We start from the raw sequence: 21,824 nt of genomic DNA on the forward strand, positions 1-21,824 counted from the left end.
ACACTTACCAATCCACACATATATACCAATCCACACGTATACCAATCCACACCTATACCAATCCACACATATATACCAATCCACACGTATACCAATCCACACGTATACCAATCCACACGTATACCAATCCACACACACATACCAATCCACACACACATACCAATCCACACACACATACCAATCCACACGTATGCCAATCCACACATATATACCAATCCACACATATATACCAATCCACACATGCACCAATCCACACATATATACCAATCCACACATATATACTAATCCACACATATATACCAATCCACACACATATACTAATCCACTCTCACTGAATATTTTCCTACCTTTCCTCTTTTCTCCTTACAGCTCCTTTTCCTCCTCTTCTTCAGTTCTTCTGTCTTCTCTGTCTTCTTCCGGTTCAGAGGGCAACAGCTGCTGTGCGCCGGGGTTTGTTGTCAGATCCCAGCGCACAGCAGCTGTTGCCGCGCAGATCACAAGGGAGCGGTATCGGAGGTCTTTAACAGACCTCCGGCTCCCTTGAGTGATTTTAAGCCGGGTTGAACCCGGCTTAAAATCACTCAAGGGAACCGGAGGTCTGTTAAAGACCTCCGATACCGCTCCTATGCGAACCTGCTCCTCCAGCGGCGGACATTACTGTCCGTCTCTGGAGGGGTGCCGGGTGCCGCTCATCAGGGGGTGCCAACTTGTTAAAGACCTCCGATACCGCTCCCTTGGTGGTGACCGCCCCCCGCCCCCTAGAGTGTGACGCCCTGTGCGGTCGCACACCCCAAAGGCCGGTCCTGCTCTAAGGGGCCGGGAAGCCCCCACCAGGGCCGGCCTTAGGGGTCTGCGGCCGCACAGGGTTTAAATTAAAACATCGGGGTTTTTTTTCAACTTTATTTAACATCCTCCATGTTAAATAAAGTTAAAAAAAACTTTATTTAACATGGAGGATGTTAAATAAAGTAAAAAAAAAACCCGATGTTTTAATTTATACCCTGTGCGGCCGCAGACCCGTAAGGCCGGCCTTGGTGGGGACTTCCCGGCCCCTTAGAGTGGCGGACCCGGTAGGTAGGGTAGGGGCCTGGAGCTGCAGCTCCATCAGCCCCTAAGTTAATGCGGCCCTGCCGTGGCCCGGCCCACCGGGCAAATGCCCGGTGTGCCCGATGGCCAGTCCGGGCCTGGGTTTAGGTAAGTGTTAACAAAAATGTAAAAAAAACGAGAAAAGAATATAAAAATTATATAGGCTTATAGAGTGGTTTTTAAACCATGGCAATTTAATAAGTATATTTTTGGTATTTTTTCCCCTTTTATATACATGTAAAACGTGAAATCTGTCTATTAAAAAAAACAAAAAAACATAATGGCTTCCATATATGAATATGGTTTTAAAAAGTCCTACTTGTTCCCAAAAAATACATACTTTTTGTGAACTCACTAAATGAGAAAGGGGGAAAAACATTTTAAAGATAGACATGGCAAAAACACTACTGGGGTCCTGTAGTGTAAAAGAGGGGTTTATGTGGAGGCTTACATTCTGTCTGTCTTTAGACACAATCTTGCAATTCAAATCTTAGATATTTGGTGCATTTCTATAAAAAGTATAGTACAACTTTAAAAGCACAGACAATACGGTGATATCCGCTGTCCCAGACAAGAGACAAAACTCAAACCGACAACAGGTTTTAGCCATAAAATAAAAACATCCATGCTGAGACGGATGGGGATATGGATGCTAAACAGGGAGAGCAAACGTGAACATAATACTAAATGGCATTAAATGCTAGACACCATATGATATAGGCGACTGGGTCCCAAGACTAGCACATGCTGCTTAGACTAAATACACCTTCTTTATGGGGAAGTAATTAAAGGAAATTATTTAATAAGACAGTTTCAAACAAATACACATATTTTAGAAATATTAAAAGAACGCACTTTAAATAAAAAATACAGGGAGCGATCCGCTGCAAAGTAAATTAATTTATATGCTATGGGGAAATTGCAATAGGTTTATTTAGTAACGCTGCAGTCCATTTTAGAATCAGTGTGGCAAATGTGATAGACATTCACAATATATGTCAAGCCTGACAGTATTCATATTCATTTCCCTGAAAAAGTGTTACTTTTAGATACAGGATGAAGAACAGTGGAGTGGAAACAATGGCCCCATTGCAACCTGACGATCCAAAGAACAGCAGATCAAGCACATTACCATGATTTAAATATCCCAGAATAGTATATCTATCAAAGAGTGTAATGCGTGCCAAATAGATATATAGACCGGTTCCTCGTAGTCTCCTATATGTGAATTCACCTGTATATTACGTGAAACAATTTCTAACACACATAAAGGTATTTATTAAATAACATTTTCAAGAAATCACATTGCAATTTAATGCTGAAAGGTTATTTTCACTGTAGGCAAGTAACGCATCAAGCACAGGACTAAAAAACTAAAAATGTGTAACAAAAAACTTTTTCAAGTGGTTCATTGATAAAAAGTGGGGGTTTTTTTTTTAGACTGTGACATGTTTAGCTCTGGGGTACTGCTTATGGGTCCAACAGGGACTTTATAACCTCACTCATTTCATAGGTTGGTGGGATTATTATAGCAAACAGTGATATTTGGGAAATCAAGTGCTAGGGGTACCCGGTATGTTTCTGCACCTACATAATACTATTCAGTATATAGATGCAGGACGTTTGTCTAACACAAAGAGAATATAAAAAATAATAATTAAATGTTAACTTATGCAAATATAAGACATAGCCCACTATATATAAATGCCTAACATCAAAAGGCACCAATTTCAGTTATTAGATAAATGTAAATGTATGTTTAATAGCAAGGTATGGGTAGCCAGAGCTATGGCTGTGCAAATAGGAAGAAACGGATTTATATTAAGCTTGGTTACAAACATTGATTAAATGGAAATCTACAATCGCCTGTGGTCGGGATACAGGCTGCTGCTGGTTAGTATGGAGAAAAAAGGGTATCTAGGACACTGGACAACTGACTACTTTTCTAGATGCTCCATTGTGTCCCTCATTGGTAGCAAACCACCAAAGCCCCTTAGGGAAATATGCATGCCTGGATTCAAAGACGGGGAACAAAGCCGTGGAGAAAACAAATGTATAAACACATGATTAACAAGCTTTAAAGAATACAATTCATAGATTTATTTTAGTTGTTTTAAAGCATATCATTGGAGCTCTGTAACATTAAAGAAAAATTATTTTATCCTCCTCCACCCCAAGGAGGAGGATGCTCCATGGGGGCAGGGTTGCCAAGCCAAACATTTGGAATTAGATCATGGCCTAGGTGGGATGTAGGCATGGCCAAACACTGCTCTCTTGCCCAGAGGTTAAATAAACTGACCTTGAGGTATGGTAATCAGCTGTGATTTCTGGAGCCTCCAGATGAAATCTATAAGGTTCCCGGTTGTATGGATTTCGGTGGGTAATGGGGTTATGTACGGTCGCAGTAGCCCTAGTCAACACCTGCTTATGTTTTAGTCAAATGTGTGCACTGACTACGTGTTACACATAACGGAGTTATGAAATAAATGAAAAAGGTAAGATAATTGGATCATGCAATAACTTGAGAGGTATATGGAAAATGTCTACTGAATTGAACTCAAGTGTCCAGTTATGAACTAGAATTAAAAGTAGGAAATCTTGCGTAAAGTGTTGGTAGTATAACACAAATCCAGTGTCGGTATACTTTGTCCAGTTGCTTTGCTGTTGCCATGGTTAATCATCTAGATTAAAATTTTCTACCTTGGGTTTGAGTACATTAATAGAGTGTTTATTTCTGTCTTCAGTGATGACTGACAGGGGGGTAGTACATTTCCAATTTACGTTAGGTTTGATAAGGGACAGATTCATTATAAGCTAGACAACGATAATAGTGATTCTTTCGCCTGTCCTGAATACTGAAGCAAAACCAAGGAAGGAAGTTGTTGCTTAAGGTGGAGGGATGGGACATTTTCCTCAAAAATCACTTTTCTGACACTAAAAGGAACATAAATTCAGTAAACAAATCTAACACACCAATGCTGATCTCTCACCATATCAATAGCAAATGTGAATTTCCATTTAAAAATTCTGGTTTAATCTTTCAAGTGTTTAATAACCGATGCTTTTCTCCCTCTTATCTCCACGAACGCACGCTTTTCCGTATGAGTGAGTCACATAATTATATAGTATTTCTGCAGGAGGGGCAGAAAACGTCCTGCGCATGTAGAATTAAATACATTGCTGCAGTTCATCTTCACAGCCCCTTGTAAGAGCAGTTACTGCCCACGGCTTCATTATTTATTTTAATTAAAAGGATGAAGAAGTCTGTGGCCGCGCTTACATTACTGCTACTGTAGTGTCGAAAACGATCTGCGCAGCCTTCACTATGACAGAAAAGAGGGTCTATTCTATGGGCAACTGTCGCAGGTTTTAACATTATGAAGCTGATTTAAGAAAAAGTAAAAGGCGAAAAGTCCCCTAGCCCTCCACTTTCCTGGCTCAGTCCTTACAAACGGCTGCCTGAATCAAGCAATGAAACATGAAGATTAGATAGCAGCCCCCATGGTATACACAGAGAGTGGGTTTGTTATTCATATATATTGCTTATTTTAATCAGTAAATACCATTACAGTGGAATTGTAAAATATAGAACTTGACAAACCTGCCCTAGGAGTCCAGAGAGTAAAAGAAGTGACTTTTGTCTCCCTATGAAGTCTCTGTTCTAATAGACTACACTGTGTGGTAAGAATGGTAAATAAACGGGCAGCCCCAGGCCGATTATGAGTGCAGACACACTTTTGTGTATAGCATGGGGGTTGTATATGGAGGTTCCCCTCTAATATGTGTAGGTGTCTCTAGGGGGCCTCAACATATTTTTATTGATTTTTTAGGAATGTTGAAGGCCCGTTCCAACTCTCAATTTAAATTCAACTACAATTTGCCAACAATTCTAGAGGTTTACTGAATTTTGCCTAAGCAAATGGACATCACATTGTTAACCATTAAATGTAATCTGATGCCGACAATATGTATTGGAAGTAACTTTACCTCTTGGTAACTTGGAAAGTGTACAAAACATATACAAAAAAAACAAGGCTGTCATATCATGATGGTAGTAATGAGAGTAATAACACGTTGTCATTTACCATTATTTTCAAGATTGAGAAGCTAATTCAGGAGAAGTTACAGCAAAAAAGTGCACACTTATTTATTGTACTTGACTGAGAATCCCAAAATTCAAGTTGCTATGGAAACTTCAATAGTAATAGCATGTTAAAACCAATGTGTTTTACTTTTGATTTTCCATGATAAACCCTTCAGTATTTTTCTTGTTTCTACCCCACGTGAAAGATGGACACTTTTTAATTTTTTATTGCTCTCGCGGAACTCACCGATACAAGCAATTGCACTTTATAATGTCGCACTTGCATCGCCACTTAAAACAAGCTTCATTTTTGTTACATATTACAAATAACTAATACATTGAATTGAATTCCCATGAGGCTCAGCCTGACATACTACTTCCATGTTGCTGGCTGAGCATCATAGGAAGTGAAGTTAACAGTAGATAAAGCTGCAGATGTTAGCTGTGAATTACAATTCCCATGATGCTCAGCCAGCCAGGAGTCCACCATGACTAGACATCGTGGGAGTTGTAATTCACAACTAACACCTGTCACATCATGTGCGGTTAACTACAGGTCACATGAGGCTCAGCCAGACATACTGCTTCCATGATGCTGGCTGAGCATCATGGGAAGTGCAGTCAACAGTAAAACTGCAGATGCTAGCTGTGAACTACAGTTCCCATGATTCTCAGCCAGCCAGGTGTCCACCAAAATGCTGGCTGAGCATCATTGGAAGAGTAGTCAACAGCAGCAGAGATTTCTTTTTTTATTGTAAGCCTCCCTCCCAGGACCCTGACACGCTGCTTTTACACACACCTGTCCATAAACACACATATACACATACACTGCCCTTACACACACCTGCCTTTACACACACATGCACTGCCCTTACACATACCTTCCTTCTTCCTCCATCCTGTGGTCTGGGAGCGTGAGGTCTGCTATTGATGCAGAGCACAAGGTATGACGTTACATCCCCGCGCTCAGCATTATTTGCCAGCATGTGGTGATTACGGAGCAGTAAAGCAAAGTCTGAAGTGAGACACTTTGTGCTCCCTAATGTTGAGCCAACTAGAGGGAGATTGTGATCTTCCAACTAGTCCTGCAGGGTGCAGCTGCTGGTCGGGCGATTGTGCGCCCCATCACAGCTGCGCCCGAGGTGAGTACTGCTCTTGCCTCACCCTTCCTCCGCCCCTGCAAAAAGGGACAGAGGTAGGGATAGGCGGGACAGACCAATGACTAATGAGCTGGGATAAAAGTCAATGTTCAGATGTTTAGATCTTAGCAGCAACATCTTGGCTGGCCTGGAACGTTGGAACGACTGGTTTGTCTGGACAGCAAAAAGCTCCTGCTGTAACTACTAAACTTGTGGTCAATTATTTAAGCAAAAACATTTATCCTCTTAATTATTGGTTTTTGTTCACCATTAACCACTTAGCTGCTAGGGATGAACTGGAAATGATGACATCTGTTCAAAAACTGTCTAACCTTTACAATAACCTTCTCTTCCATACAACATCATTAACACATGATCCCCATATACAGGTTCTTGTCTAGATTCCAATTAAATCACCTCTTCAAAATATCAATGGAGTTCATAGTGCTTAGCAGTTGGGGACGAATGGGAAATCATGGCATGGTTATCTGTCAAGAAACTGCATGACCTTTACTACAACCTTCTCAGCAATAGAACATCATTAGCACATGATTCCTGCACGCAGGTCGTCATCCTGTCTAGACTCTGAATTATCCCTCCAAAAGACCAATCAAGGACAAAGCGCTAATAGCGGCTAAGTAAGCATCAAACAATTGTTGTATTCTTACAAAAGACATTTGCCAAACATTAATATAGCAGCAGAAAAGGTAAATGTATGGTTAGTAAAAGGAGCGTAAATGCTATTGTAGACTGACATCTAGAATTATGGTCTGCAATTTACTTTTTTCTTAACCAGTTGAGCATCAAAACAAATGAAATCTATTGAATAGCCAATTACACTTATTTTTAAATTATAACTACAAAAAGGAGAATAACTGGAAATGACTTTAGTTTATTGAAATGTATATTCCAATAACAAATCTATCTAGATTTCTTGTACTTCAACTCTGTTCCTGGACTCCAGAACCTGTCAGAGCCAGGAAACATCATCCTTTAACATTAAATGAAATATTAAATCCATGTATAACAAATAATGCTAAAAAAAGATTTTTTTAAAAAAGTTTGCTGTCAAAATGTGATTAGGAATACAAGTAAAATGTATTAGTTCTAGATCTATCAGTATAATGGGTCCAAACAATGTAGGTGGAAACACTTTTTCTGCTGCTATTGAATAAGAATTATATGGGAAGTATACAATTCAATATAACCTTCCCTCCCCCTCTAAGTGTTTATATGTGCGTGCTTGTATATTTATTGTAAATATAAACTATTTCTGTTCAACAGATGGTATTGTGGTTAGCCTTTCCATATCTCAAGTAGCCATGGTGGAACTGAAATCACAATACAATTTATCAGTAAGACGGAACCCTACAATATTATGGTGCAGCCATTTTTCATGCCTGAATGGCTCGTATCTAGACTGAGAAGGAGAGAACTCAACAGAAATATACTGTATGTTCATACGGCAACTCAACAAACTGCAGCAGTGCTACCAAGTTCTGGTAAGATGTTTTATCATCTTAAAAATGCTTATAGGGCCTATGATGCCTCTAAAAATTATGAACATCTCACAACAACCAACAAATAGTTGAAAAACTGCCCACCTACTCAGCCATTGCTAATTCTAAACAAAAGCTGAACACTATTCAAAGCACAGTTGAGTTGTTGTAACACAAATGACAATCAATCTGATCCGAAATTGGAAACTCACACAGTAGGAAATGCCAAGAGCTCACAGCTAATGACATCAGAAGAGATTGACATTGACCTCAAAGGTCAGGACCACAGATACCTTCTTTTTTCCTTCTAGACCTTCATCATGCCCAAAATATGTGCGGTGGTCCAGATTTTGGTGCAAAGGGTATCCTGTACAGGTGCAGCTCGTAAACTTAACAAAGGGTGCTGATTATACCTCTTATTGCTGTGGGCCAGATGCAGAATGCTTATTAGACAGCAGTGGTCTAAGTGGCTTATTTGCAAAGAGCAGGATATTTATGACAACAGATGGGGTCCCCTGGATGAAACTGGCTCCTAAATACACTGAATTTACTTTGTTGTATATAAGTATACACTCACACTAACTAAACACAGGTTGAACACATAACACATGGCCAATATACAGTACATTATATTATGCAAAAACGGTTAAAATATTGCACTGTTTGCATACTGTAATTAAAACTTTTCCTTTAATCAGGTGTGTATATATATATATTCTCTCTGTGTAAACTAACATGGCTGTGGGTGTACTGATTCCCAAGAATATGCAGAAGCTCATGGAATTGGTAAAACAAACTCCGATGGTTACGTTCATAGCTTTGAAAAATGATTAAACACAGTGGCATATTATACTCTCAATATTAAACACAAGAAAAAATAAACGTAATTAAATTTACGGGAAAAACCATGCTATGAGAAGGGCTTAGAAAATGATATATATATATATATATATATATACACATACACATATATATATATATATATATATATACACATACACATATGTATGTATATATATATATATATATACATACATATATATATATATATATATATATATATATATATACACATATGTATGTGTATATATATATATATATATATATACATATATACATACATATATATATATATATATACACATATGTATGTGTATATATATATATATATATACATACATACACACACACATATATATATATATATATATATATATACATACACATATATATATATATATATATATATATACATACATATATATATACATACATACACATATACACATACAGCGGAGGAAACAATATTTGATCCCCTGCTGATTTTGTATGTTTGCCAACTGACAAAGACATGATCAGTCTATAATTTTAATGGTAGGTTTATTTGAACAGTGAGAGACCGAATAACAACAACAAAATCCAGAATAACGCATTTCAAATAAATTATAAATTGATTTGGATTTTACTCTGTGAAATAAGTATTTGACCCCTATCAATCAGCAACACGTCTGTCTCCCTGGTGTCTTTATTACAGGTAACGAGCTGAGATTAGGAGCACCCTCTTAAAGGGAGTGCTCCTAATCTCATCTTGTTAACTGTATAAAAGACACCTGTCCACAGAAACAATCAATCAATCAGATTCCAAACTCTTCACCATGGCCAAGACCAAAGAGATGTAAAAGGATGTCGGCGACAAAATTGTAGACCTACACAAGGTTGGAATGGGCTACAAGACCTCAGCCAAGCAGCTTGGTGAGAAGGTGACAACAGTTGGTGAGATTATTCGCAAATGGAAGAAACACAAAATAACTATCAATCTCCCTCGGTCTGGTGCACCATGCAAGATCTCACCTTGTGGAGTTTCAATGATCATGAGAACGGTGACGAATCAGCCCAGAACTACACGAGAGGATCGTGTCAATGATCTCAAGGCAGCTGGGACCGTAGTCACCAAGAAAACAATTGGTAACATACTACGCCGTGAAGGACTGAAATCCTGCAGCACCCACAGGGTCCCCCTGCTCAAGAAAGCACATGTACAGCCCGTCTGAGGTTGGCCAATGAACATCTGAATGATTCAGAGGAGAACTGGGTGAAAGTGTTGTGGTCAGATAAGACCAAAATCGAGCTATTTGGCATCAACTCAACTCGCTGTGTATGGAGAAGTAAGAATGCTGCCTATGACTCCAAGAACACCATCGCCACCGTCAAACATGGAGGTGGAAAAAGCATCAAAGGGACGATGGATGCGGCCATGTACCGTCAAATCTTGGGTGAGAACCTCCTTCCCTCAGCCAGGGCATTGAAAATAGGTCGTGGATGGGTATTCCAGCATGACAATGAGCCAAAACACACCGCCAAGGCAACAAAGGAGTGGCTCAAGAAGGAGCACATTAAGGTCCTGGAGGGTCTCCAGACCTTAATCCCATAAAAAAATCTGTGGAGGGAGCTGAATGTTCGAGTTGCCAAACATCAGCCTCGAAACCTTAATGACTTGGAGAGGATCTGCAAAGAGGAGTGGGACAAAATCCCTCCTGAGATGTCTGCAAACCTGGTGGCCAACTACTAGAAATGTCTGACAATCACAGAGTGATTGCCAACAAGAGTTTTGCCACCAAGTACTAAATCATGAGATGCGTTATTCTGGATTTTTTGTTGTTATTCTGTCTCTCACTGTTCAAATAAACCTACCATTAAAATTGTAGACTGATCATGTCTTTGTCAGTGGGCAAACATACAAAACCAGCAGGGGATCAAATACTTTTTCCCTTCACTGTATATATATATATATATATATATATATATTTATTTATTTATGGAAGGACGGTTCAATGGTCTCTGATGCATCTATAAAATGTAAACCTACAAAAGCATATATGAGAACTTATCAATTTTAATTTTTTTTCTCATATTTACTATATTATACAACATGCTATACCTGGATCAATACTCTGTTTTGCAGAATTTTAAAGACATAGTTTGCAGCCTCTATTGACATTTCCAGCTGCTTGATGGCATTGACAGGTTCCTGAATGCTTCTACTGGCTTTATTTTGACAACTTGTTTTTTTAAATCAACATGAAATATAATACCACGTGGCAAAGGAAGTATTTTTCCAGTGTTCTTAAAGTGGAAAAGTATATTATCAATACGCTTCAACAGAGAACATCTGAAAGCAGTACAATATCCGTTTATGGAGATGGCTGTTCCAAGGTGGGATTTTATGCGTGTGTCTTTATAATTTTAATCTGTAAACATCATTACATGAGTTTATTTAGTGAATGTAGAACTAGAAAGTGCAGCATTTGACAAAAACAAGAAATTATGGATGGCCAACGTTCAACATTTTCTCCTGCAAACAAACATCAACTCAAACATGTCTCACAACTCTTACCTGGAAGCAGTAGAATATGTTTTTGTTTCCAAAAAAAGATACAACTAGCAAGAGTTTTCATATTTAAAAGGTAAACTATTTTTTTCACAAATCCATCAATTATATGCCCCAACAGTTCAATAAGGTATGATGTGTCTCTGATGTCATAGCCAGTATTGCTTGCAAACGGCAGCAAGAGCTACAGTGCTCCAATACACAGCCTTGAACAGACTATTTATTAAGATTTTTTACACAGTTAATAAAATAGCACAGTACAGTTTAAACCAGATAGTGTCCCGTCTCAAAAAGTAATTAACTTACCCAGGACTCATAATTAAAAATGGCAACTGTACAAGGGGATCAAGTCTTTGGGAAAAAATAAGTAATGTGCAGGATTAAAATATGGTATAATATGATTTGACTTGATTATAAAAGACAAGTGCAAAATAATTAAATTGTGACACAATGAAATCCTGTTAGGTATGACATAGCATTCATTCACTGGCTCAGCTGTCTCAATGTTAAGCACTAAAGATTGAAAATCTTTTCTGATTACACTGGTTAAAAAAATCCTACAAGAGTGACAAAAAAGCAAACTTGACATATTAATGAACAAGGCATTTTCATATATTTTCATCCTGTGTTCCAGCAATATCTGATTCATGTTTCAATCTGCTGAGGTATCTTAGATTTGATTTAATACATAATGTAGATTGACCAAACTACACCTGCAAATTCTTACTTCTAGATTAATGATACTCTGTCAGGTCTGTAAATGAATGCTTAAGCATAAAAAACTGCTATCTTTATAGGTTCTGGAATCCTTTGCGCACTAGTCTAGAACAAAATGAGGAACAAAAAGGGAAGAGCCTAATCCATTCTCAAACAATACATGTATACGCATATCCATCAAGTATTAAATCAAAATACAAGTATTAAAAGAAAAGAATATAAGGTAATACTGGTCACTAACAATGTTTCTTAGATAGAAACATAGCATTTGGAAGTAAATAAGAACCATTTGGTCCATCTGATGTAAGACATTAATCAGTCCTGGGTTTTGTTTGAATTGAATCTAAGAGACGTATTGGCTCCAGTGGTAATTGGTTACATAAGTATATATAATATTATTGTTTCTACTTGGATCACTCCCCCCTGATATGCCACTCTGCCCCCCTAGATATGCTTTATGTCCCACTTGATATGCCACTCTGCCCCCCCCCGACTTACCAATGCACCCCAGACTCCCTCTGCTGCTGCTTGTCACATGCGCCGGGGCTTCTATGCTGGCGCTCTGTCAGAGAAGCCCCGGCAGAAGTGCCGGCAGCATGTGGTTGGGGTCCCCTGCTATAGGTAGTAAATGTAGGACAGTTTGGAGCTGCAGGTGGTAAACTATACATGCCTATATTGTAATGCAGGCATATATATTTTAGCTTGTACAGAAGGGTGTGAGTAGCACCAGACAGGATGGTGAGAGTGTAAATAAATGTGATAAAGGGTTACAAATGGCCACACAAGCCATAAGAGCAGGTCATAGGTTGAGGCAGGTGGCAATTACTGGCAAGACAGTAAATGGCAGGTGCCGGAGCCCCAAGAGATTATATATTTTCTGTGGCATACATCATACATGGGGGATGCAGGCCACATAATTAACATGGTCCAGGACTGGGGCTCCTAATTATATCAATATTTATAATAATCTACTAACCAGCAGAAATCCTTGGCAGGCCTTATGTACTTAAGCCACACATCTAGACAAGCAGATGTACAAAAATCTATTTCTTTTTTACCAATATCCCACTTGTTCCATTACTTTTACTGACAGAGGGCACTTAACAAGGTCTTCTTCCCTACCTTTGAGCTTTCCTTTCTCACATAGATCACACAGACAGGTCACCCTAGGGCTGCTTAGCAGACAATGACAAATACAAGATATGCTTTACAGCTGGGAGGCATAAGGTTCCTTGGAGAGACCTGGTAGTTGCTTGGAGACTGTGCAAAGTATAAATTAAAAGGTTTTTCTTGCTTGGCCTCAATAATTAAAGCCGTTCAGTTAGTAAGTGAACAATTCATAGGGAAAAGGCAAATCTAGTCAAATGTTTTGCATTAAATTTAAAAAAATGATATATATATATATATATATATATATATATATATATATATATATATATATACATATACACACATATACACACACACACACACAATCTGCTCTTCAGACAATGTATGTGTTATGCACCTCTCCTACCACAGAGGTGATTCATAGCGCATAGCGGTGTCAATAAAAGGCTATACATTTCAGTGTCAGTGCCATTGACTGAGCCATTGACTATTAAATACAGCACCAAACACAATATCCTTGTAGCATGGAGTGCTGCTGCAACTAATAACCAACATGCATGGCTTCATCAATTATGTATTTTTGTGTTAATTTTACTTTTACATTCTGTATTGCCACATGCTGAATGAGATGTCAGCTTCAAGTGGCAACAAAGGTCTACAAAACATTATTTGCTTTTCATGTAAAATAAAAAAAATAAAAAAAAAGACAATGTTGAATCTCCTGAAGACGTTACAGCTGTTATTTAACAATTTAAGAGACCGCGCACTTTAAAAACAAGATGCCCATGATTTAGACGCACAGAGCACCATGAAACCCAGGGTAATAGAAGAAATAAAACTGCATAACTAGTACAAGCTAAACATTATTTTATCTATCCAGCCATTTTTTTCTATAATCTGTAAGACACAGTAGAATCAGATGTTCTTCTACAGCACTGATAAAATGACCAGCACTTGCATACATTGTAACAAACCATCTTCTGATTTATGAGGAATCTCAAGGCAACCGATCTGTTGCTTTTATTTTAATGTGTTTGTTTTTTTGAATTTTCATCATGCAGCATGGTTCATTTATTTAAGTATAATACATACTGTCATTTGCTGCCATCATAATATAAGGTTCTACACGTGGAACATTAAAGAGTGTATCCCTTACCTTGTAAAAATTCCATCCACAACACCAATAGTGGCCTCTTCTGCAGGAACGTAAGAGCCAATTTGGGCCATGATTGTAATCAGAGCAACCTGCTTGATGTAGGAGCTCTTTCCTCCCATGTTGGGACCTGTGATAATCATTACCCTTTCCTCATCTGCCTTAAAAATGGGAGAAAAAAAGGATTTAATAGTTGGGTAAAGGGTTATTTGAAACACTGGAATGTCAATAGTAGCAATAGAATCCTGATCCATACTTGATTACAGTGGATTGTGACCTTCTGAAAAAGCTCATTTTACAGCTCAGTACACTTGATAAACCTGTTATAATGTTTATGGATTAATAGAACAATGTATGCATCAAAACACAACAACTGATGAATAAGAAACCTACTGCAGCCATCAAAATCACACAGACTTTGAAAGGTCCTCCTTTGGTACAGCAAGAACAGGAACAGTACATCTAATGACAATAAGGTGTTTTTTTTTCTTCTAATGATAGGTTTGGATACCTAACACTATAAATATATGCATTATTTTGTTTGCAATTAGTGGTCTTGGATAAATGAATATTTCAATTTTTAAAAGTGTTCTAGATTTCATGTACATGGATGTGTGTGTGTGTGTGTATATGAGTTTCCTACAAAACCTAACTATGCATAAGGGTCGGGCCACAACTTAGAACATTAACATCAGCTAAAAATGTTAACGAATTAGTTGGAAAATAATATTAAATTGTCACTGGTGCATTCAAAAACAAGTGCTCCTCTCCATAGCAACAGATTCTACTGGAAAACAACATCAAAAGGGAAATATATAAATGGTGCATACAAAGTAGTACGCTAGGAAGCTGACTAGTATAACATGATAACTGTTTTATAGTCATATTCTTAGTTATTAAGACTGATCCAAGACATTATCTGTTCTCCTTCTTTTTTTTTTTTTCTAAAACACATTGAGTATAATGCATTTATTATCTATCTCTCTTTCTCTCTCCATGCTTACAGGTTATTAGAGGTACAAATGCAGAAGAAACCAGGCAACACATTGGTACCTTATTAATAGTATTCAGATTAACATATATTACTGCAAAAAATATTAAAGAAAGGAAAAAAAATGAAAAAAGAATCACATGACTTACTGTCAGGCTTGTGCTGTTAGGAACATACTGATTTTGTTCTTCCAGTAGCAAGTCAACTATAGGATGGCGGCCATTTTTAATGACTATTTGACAGCAATGGTCATGTACCAGTGGCCTGTTAAACAAACACAAGTTTAGAGTCTCACAAACAAAAGATGTGCGGTGCCTGCCCCACAATGCTATCACTGGTTCTATAAAATCCCAATCCAAGGTGGTTTACTTTTAATGACTTTATGGTCATCTAAAACTCTTTTCTCAAATAATATTAAAATTTAAAGTGGGATAATTACATAGGTTTTCTTACACTCAGGTAACAGTATTCTTAATAGTGACATTAACACTTTCATCACTAAACATAGCATTAGAAACATTATTCCTAGTACTGTCCAATGACCTAAGCACTTGCCAGAAATAATTATTTAACCTTATGTTTTGACTCATTCATATTTTTCGGGAATGCTTTGTCATGTTGGAACTTAATGTTGCCATAGACAACAGGGGGAAAAAAGCTTTATCAAAAGCTACCGTGGTTTAAAAAAAAAAAAAGAAATAGCCTTTTATATGAAAGAATACAAAGACATGTCTGCTAAGGTTCTTTGACTCAACAAGCATTAGTAGACCAGCACCTTTAAAACCAAGAATATCAGAACCTGATCACACGTTTTAAACCTACAGGATAGTGAGTCCTACATGCTCCCTGAATTCATCACCAATCAAATAATGTTTGTTTCCCATCCCCTGCTATATCTTGATGGCATTCACAGCGTATCCAGGTTCAACAATAAACTTAGAAACATCCCTAGTCATGTCATCAGCAGCCTGCTAGACACACTAGGGCATCAGGACCAACAACAGGAAAGGTACTTAGCCCCAAAGTATAGTGTGTCTTATAGAAAGACTATGCTTTGTTATGGGGAATGGTGGGGGGGAGGGGTGTTAATATTTTATTGAAATAATAATAATAAAAAAAAAATAGTTGACTAGTACCTCTCTATGCAAACCTCCCTCCATGAGACACACCACAGAACCGTTAAAATTCACGGATCACATCTAACATTGTGTTATCTCTTACAATGTAGAAATGCCCTAATATAGATTATGGGGGTGAAACCCAGCAGTCCCTGCCCAAAAATCCAACCACCATAGACACTCTACATCCAACCAGGACAGGAGATCAATGCTTGTTGACATCACATCTCACCGATGTTAACACAACTGACTGCAAAACTTTGGATCTGAAATACCATCGACATCTTCCAAGATAATTGTTTAATGTCACAATAAGAACATTTGTAATTATATCCTGTTCACATCCTATCTGGCATATTTGGTACATTTCTACGCCTTGGTGTGTCATCCCATTTGAAAAGGAGACCTCTGAGATCCGAAAAGATTATACAACTTTCATTTTTTTCTATCTCAGCCAAATTAAAGGCATTAACTTTGTTGAAAAGACTCTTTTTTTCTCTTGGGCTAATACCGCAATATCAATTTTTCTTTTTTTAATTAACTGGTAAATATTGTATTGTGCGTATATGTATAGCTATAGCTAGAAAAGACATTCTAACAATATTTTGTTTTTATATTACACAAAGGCATGCTATTCTTGAGATATACAGTATCTCACAAGTTAGAATATTTTTGTAAATATTTTATTATATCTTTTCATGTGACAACACTGAAAAAATGACACTCTGCTACAATGTAAAGTAGTGAGTGTACAGCCTGTATAACAGTGTAAATTTGCTGTCCCCTCAAAATAACTCAACACACAGCCATTAATGTCTAAACCTTGGCAACAAAAGTGAGTACACCCCTAAGTGGAAAAGTCCAAATTGGGCCCAAAGTGTTAATATCTTGTGTGGCCACCTTTATTTTCCAGCACTGCCTTAACCCTCTTGGGCATGAAGTTCACCAGAGCATCACAGGTTGCCACTGGAGTCCCCTTCCACTCCTCCATGACGACATCACGCTCCCCACTCTCCATTTGAGGATGCCCCACAGATGCTTAATAGGGTTTAGGTCTGGAGACATGCTTGGCCAGTCCATCACCTTTACCCTCAGCTTCTTTAGCAAGGCAGTGGTCGTCTTGGAGGTGTTTGGGGTAATTTAATGTTGGAATACTGCGGCCCAGTCTCCGAGGGGAGGGGATCATGCTCTGCTTCGGTATGTCACAGTACATGTTGGCATTCATGGTTCCCTCAATGAACTGTAGCTCCCCAGTTCCAGCAGTGCTCATGCAGGCCCAGACCATGACATTCCCACCACCATACTTGACTGCAGGCAAGACACAGTTGTCTTTGTACTCCTCACCTGGTGGACACCACACACGCTTTAAACCAAGTAAGTTTATCTTGGTCTCATCGGACCACAGAACATGGTTCCAGTAATCTATGTCCTTAGTCTGCTTGTCTTAAGCAAACTGTTTGCGGGCTTTCTTGTGTATCATCTGTAGAAGAGGCTTCTTCTGGGATGACTGCCATGCAGACCAATTTGATGCGGTGTGCGGCGTATGGTCTGAGCACTGACAGGCTGACCCCCCACCCCTTCAACCTCTGCAGCAATGCTGGCAGCACCCATACGTCTGGATATGACGCTGAGCACATGCACTCAACTTCTTTGGTCGACCATCGCAAGGCCTGTTCTGAGTGGAACCAGTCCTGTGAAACCACTGTATGGTGTTGCCCACAGTGCTGCAGCTCAGTTTCAGGGTCTTCGCAGTCTTCTTATAGCCTAGGCCCTTTATGTAGAGCAACAATAATTTTTTCAGATCGTCAGAGAGTTCTTTGCCATGAGGTGCCATGTTGAACTTCCAGTGACCAGTATGAGAGTGTGAGAGAGCGATAACACCAAATTTAACACACCTGCTCCCCAATCACACCTGAGACCTTGTAACACTAACGAGTCACATTACACCGGGGAGGAGAAATGGCTAATTGAGCCCAATTTGGACATTTCCACTTAGGGGGCACTCACTTTTGTTGCCAAGGTTTAGACATCAATGGCTGTGTGTTGAGTTATTTTGAGGGGACAGCAAATTTACAGGCTGTACACTCACTACTTTACATTGTAGCAGAGTGTCATTTCTTCAGTGTTTTCACATGAAAAGATATAACAAAATATTTACAAAAATATGAGGGGTGTACTCACTTTTGTGAGACACTGTATATGTGTCAATTATATTTCAATTCTGCAATAGAATAACAAAAGCAACATAGACAATATTTGAATAACATAATATCATCTGACTGTTGATGCAGAAGGCGGCAAAAATCCACACTGATGTATATCTTGCACTATTGATTTCAACATTATGAATGGCTAACAGATCTTTTTAAAAATAATGATGCGCTCAATTAAGGTGACCACATGTCCCAGGTTGCCGAGGAAAGTCCTGCAATGGGACTTCAAGTCTCGGGTTTCAGGCAGCCTCAATCCAGGACAATGCATTAGCCCGGAATGAGAACTCTGAGTGAAGGAGGTCTACTTCTCAAGTCTCTTGGCTGAGAGTCCGTCCTTCCCACCAAGATCAGCGTAAACGGCAGCCAGCACCAGGTATGTGTGTGTGACTGTGTTTGTTTGTGTGATGTTGTGTAATGTAATAGAGAGGTTAATTATCTGAAATTGCTCATGTGTGGTAATAGAGGGGTTAATTATCTGAAACTGCTCATATCTGTAATGATTGTATGTATAATATAAGGATATTATTAAATCTGAAATGTGTATTATATGTATGTGAAGGGTGTGCATATGTGAATTGGTGTGTTTGTGAGATATATATATATAATATAAAATGTATGTTATGTGTATGTGACTGTGTGTATATGTGAATCAGTGTGTTTGTGACATATATATATATACATAATGTATGTATGTATGTGTATAGTAAGTGTCATATGTCAGATTTTACTGCAATTATTTTCAACTCTGAATAATTCATTCTAAAGCTTACTGTGTACCCGATTAGTGGTTTTAAAACAAACAAGAAATAATCATAATAAAATAAACATTATTGTTGATGCCTTCAAAGCAGAATTCATTGTATGTTGCATTCAATAAAAACATAATTAAATTGATTACCTGCAGTAATCACCATGTTTTGCCACTTCAGCCAAAGACATGAGGCAGTCAGCAGTTGCTAAGTGATTAACAGCTTTAGACACTGAATGATAATGTTCTCCAAATTTACTAGAAATAGAATCAATAAAAATGTTAAAAGCTATACAAAAAATAAGGAAATCATTGATTTATTTTCCTCTAAAAGATATCAGAATGTATCTTTTGCAGGACAGATATGTTAACAAATTATGACTTTTGTGAAATTACTGCTTAAAGTGTTACCGCATCTTGTATATGATAATAAACAACATTTGGGGGGGTTAGCTCTAATGACCATGGGGAAGGCCATTTATATATATTTTTTTAAAAGGTCCAGGAATTCTGACAATTTTTGGCACAAAAAAAAAAATGCACAGCTGGCTTTATAAATCTTGACATGGTGGTTGCATTAACAAGCAGCATCTCAGCCACTGTAACTGCTTGCGTTTCAAAGATCTGCCTCTATAGTTTCACCAACACATCGAGTCAGGTAACTTGTGACGTATGCAAAAAAATGTGTTTTTGAGAATTGATATTATAGCAAAATGATCCTACATCTGACAAATACATGCACCATGGCACGACATTGGACATTGTAGCATATAACTTGAGAGCAATATAAGGGGATTGATAGAAGTGATGGCATGTACCCTGTTTAACACAGTGCTGATCGAAGTTGCTTAAAATAAAATTTTATGAATTTTAAAATTTTCATATCACTATGATATTGATGATGCATTAACCCATGCTCTTGATTATGTATACTGTGTCTACACTATCTATACGCTACCTATATATTGTGACAAGCACAGTTTCAACGTACTTCAAGCAAGTTTTTATTTCCAGGGCCACTCTTTGCACTAGGGGCACATGGGAACTTTCCCTCCCTCAACAGTCTCTCAGATCTTGAGGTTTCGGGGGATTTACATTACTTTACAGTCCCTGTGCACAAAAGCCAAACAAACCATATCCCTGGGGCTTACAGCATCATATATCCTCCCCACCAGCTCAGAACCATGGGCTAATCAGCTCTGCTGATGACATCCCCCTTAGGGTGCCATCAGGGGGCTTTCCTTTCCATACATCATACATGTGTCCCAGCATGAAGACTTTCTCCTTGTATCAGCATGGCCTTTGGGACTTATATGAACTTCAGTAACGGGGAACCATGCAGCACAGGCATGCCTCTTCTCTGTAGAAGTAATCACTATTGTAGTTTACTCAAATAGTGCTAGATTGTATGGCCCATGAGATACGGTGAAGCGCACTTTCCATCTGCTTTCTCCCCCATACGTCACAAACCCCTGTAACCAAGGGGCATAAATGTCGCTTCTATGGGTCATAAGCACAGGCTAGGCTTCTGGGCCAATAAGACTAAGGAATGACGTACTTCAAGCAAACACCCCAAAAGCAAACGCAAAATAAAACAAGCAGGTTTATTACAGGGTTTCTTATTACACTTTAATATCTCTTTAAGAGGTGCTGGCGATTTCAAGACTTATGACGTCCCACGTTCAGCTATAAAGAGACCTCCTTAATTTGTTGATCCAGGATTTATTCTGTGGAAGGATTTTTGTTCCCATTTGTGGGCAAAAATGTTCCTAAAAGGGTTGGAATCTGGATCAACTAAGAGATATCTTGGAAATGTTGTGCATATTTTTGTCAAGTCTACTATGTAACTACAAAGCCTTGAAATGCTTACATGACTGCCTGTTTTCTTTGAGACCAATACAGAAAACTCGTTTCCTTTTAAAACTTTACTAAATGCTTGAATGTATTTTTGGAATACAGCACAGACAGGCATGTGGTTTTCAGTATACTGACCCGTACATACATTTGACTTTAAGAAACAATACAGACCCTATAAAGATGTTCAGAGTAAAGACTACAGAAAAAGTTATTATTAAACTTTTGGTTCTTAGGGAGTAGTTCCCATTTTGGTCCAATGAAGGTGAGTTATTCCTAGGTAATTTTGTACCAAACACTACCAAAAAACGTAACGATTGTTCTGGAAACTCACTCGAGATAGCGTAGCCATTCAGTATTGCAGTCGAGGACTAACTGCTCCCGCAGCTGATTCAGACGTCTGTAATTTTCTACAATAAAGGGAGAATGGAAACGACTCACAGCTTTTGTACTAAGAGGAAGAGCAGGAAAAAAGAAAAGAAAATAAGAAATCAAGGTTACCAAGCAATAACGTTATGCAATTGCTAGGGACAATTATACTGGGGCTCATTTTTATTCTCAAGGAGCCTTGAAATAAATGGATTAAAATAAAAAGGCATAGTTCCATTATGGTAAAAGTGAAGCTCTGTTGATTCTCGTATCCTTTCTTATAAATAGAGCACCAGGTTACTATGGTGAAGTGATTTTTAAAAGTGTTTTATGATACAGTTTTGAGAGAAAAAGC

The 21,824-nt window shown here is 38.2% G+C and overlaps 1 protein-coding gene across 1 annotated transcript in view; it reads right to left on the reverse strand.

Annotated features, from left to right (window-relative positions):
* Positions 1–21,824, reverse strand: part of MSH3 (mutS homolog 3) — a 98,598-nt gene that overhangs the window by 32,460 nt on the left and 44,314 nt on the right. Inside the window, exons 17-20 of the mRNA XM_053475318.1 lie at positions 21,435–21,551; positions 19,397–19,504; positions 15,317–15,431; positions 14,180–14,337 (exon numbers count right to left, since the gene is read on the reverse strand). Of these exons, the coding sequence (XP_053331293.1) occupies positions 14,180–14,337; positions 15,317–15,431; positions 19,397–19,504; positions 21,435–21,551 (498 nt within the window). The remainder of the gene's footprint in view (positions 1–14,179; positions 14,338–15,316; positions 15,432–19,396; positions 19,505–21,434; positions 21,552–21,824) is intronic.

This window comes from Spea bombifrons, chromosome 1 (genome assembly GCF_027358695.1).
Source record: "Spea bombifrons isolate aSpeBom1 chromosome 1, aSpeBom1.2.pri, whole genome shotgun sequence".
NCBI classification, from domain to species: domain Eukaryota; kingdom Metazoa; phylum Chordata; class Amphibia; order Anura; family Pelobatidae; genus Spea; species Spea bombifrons.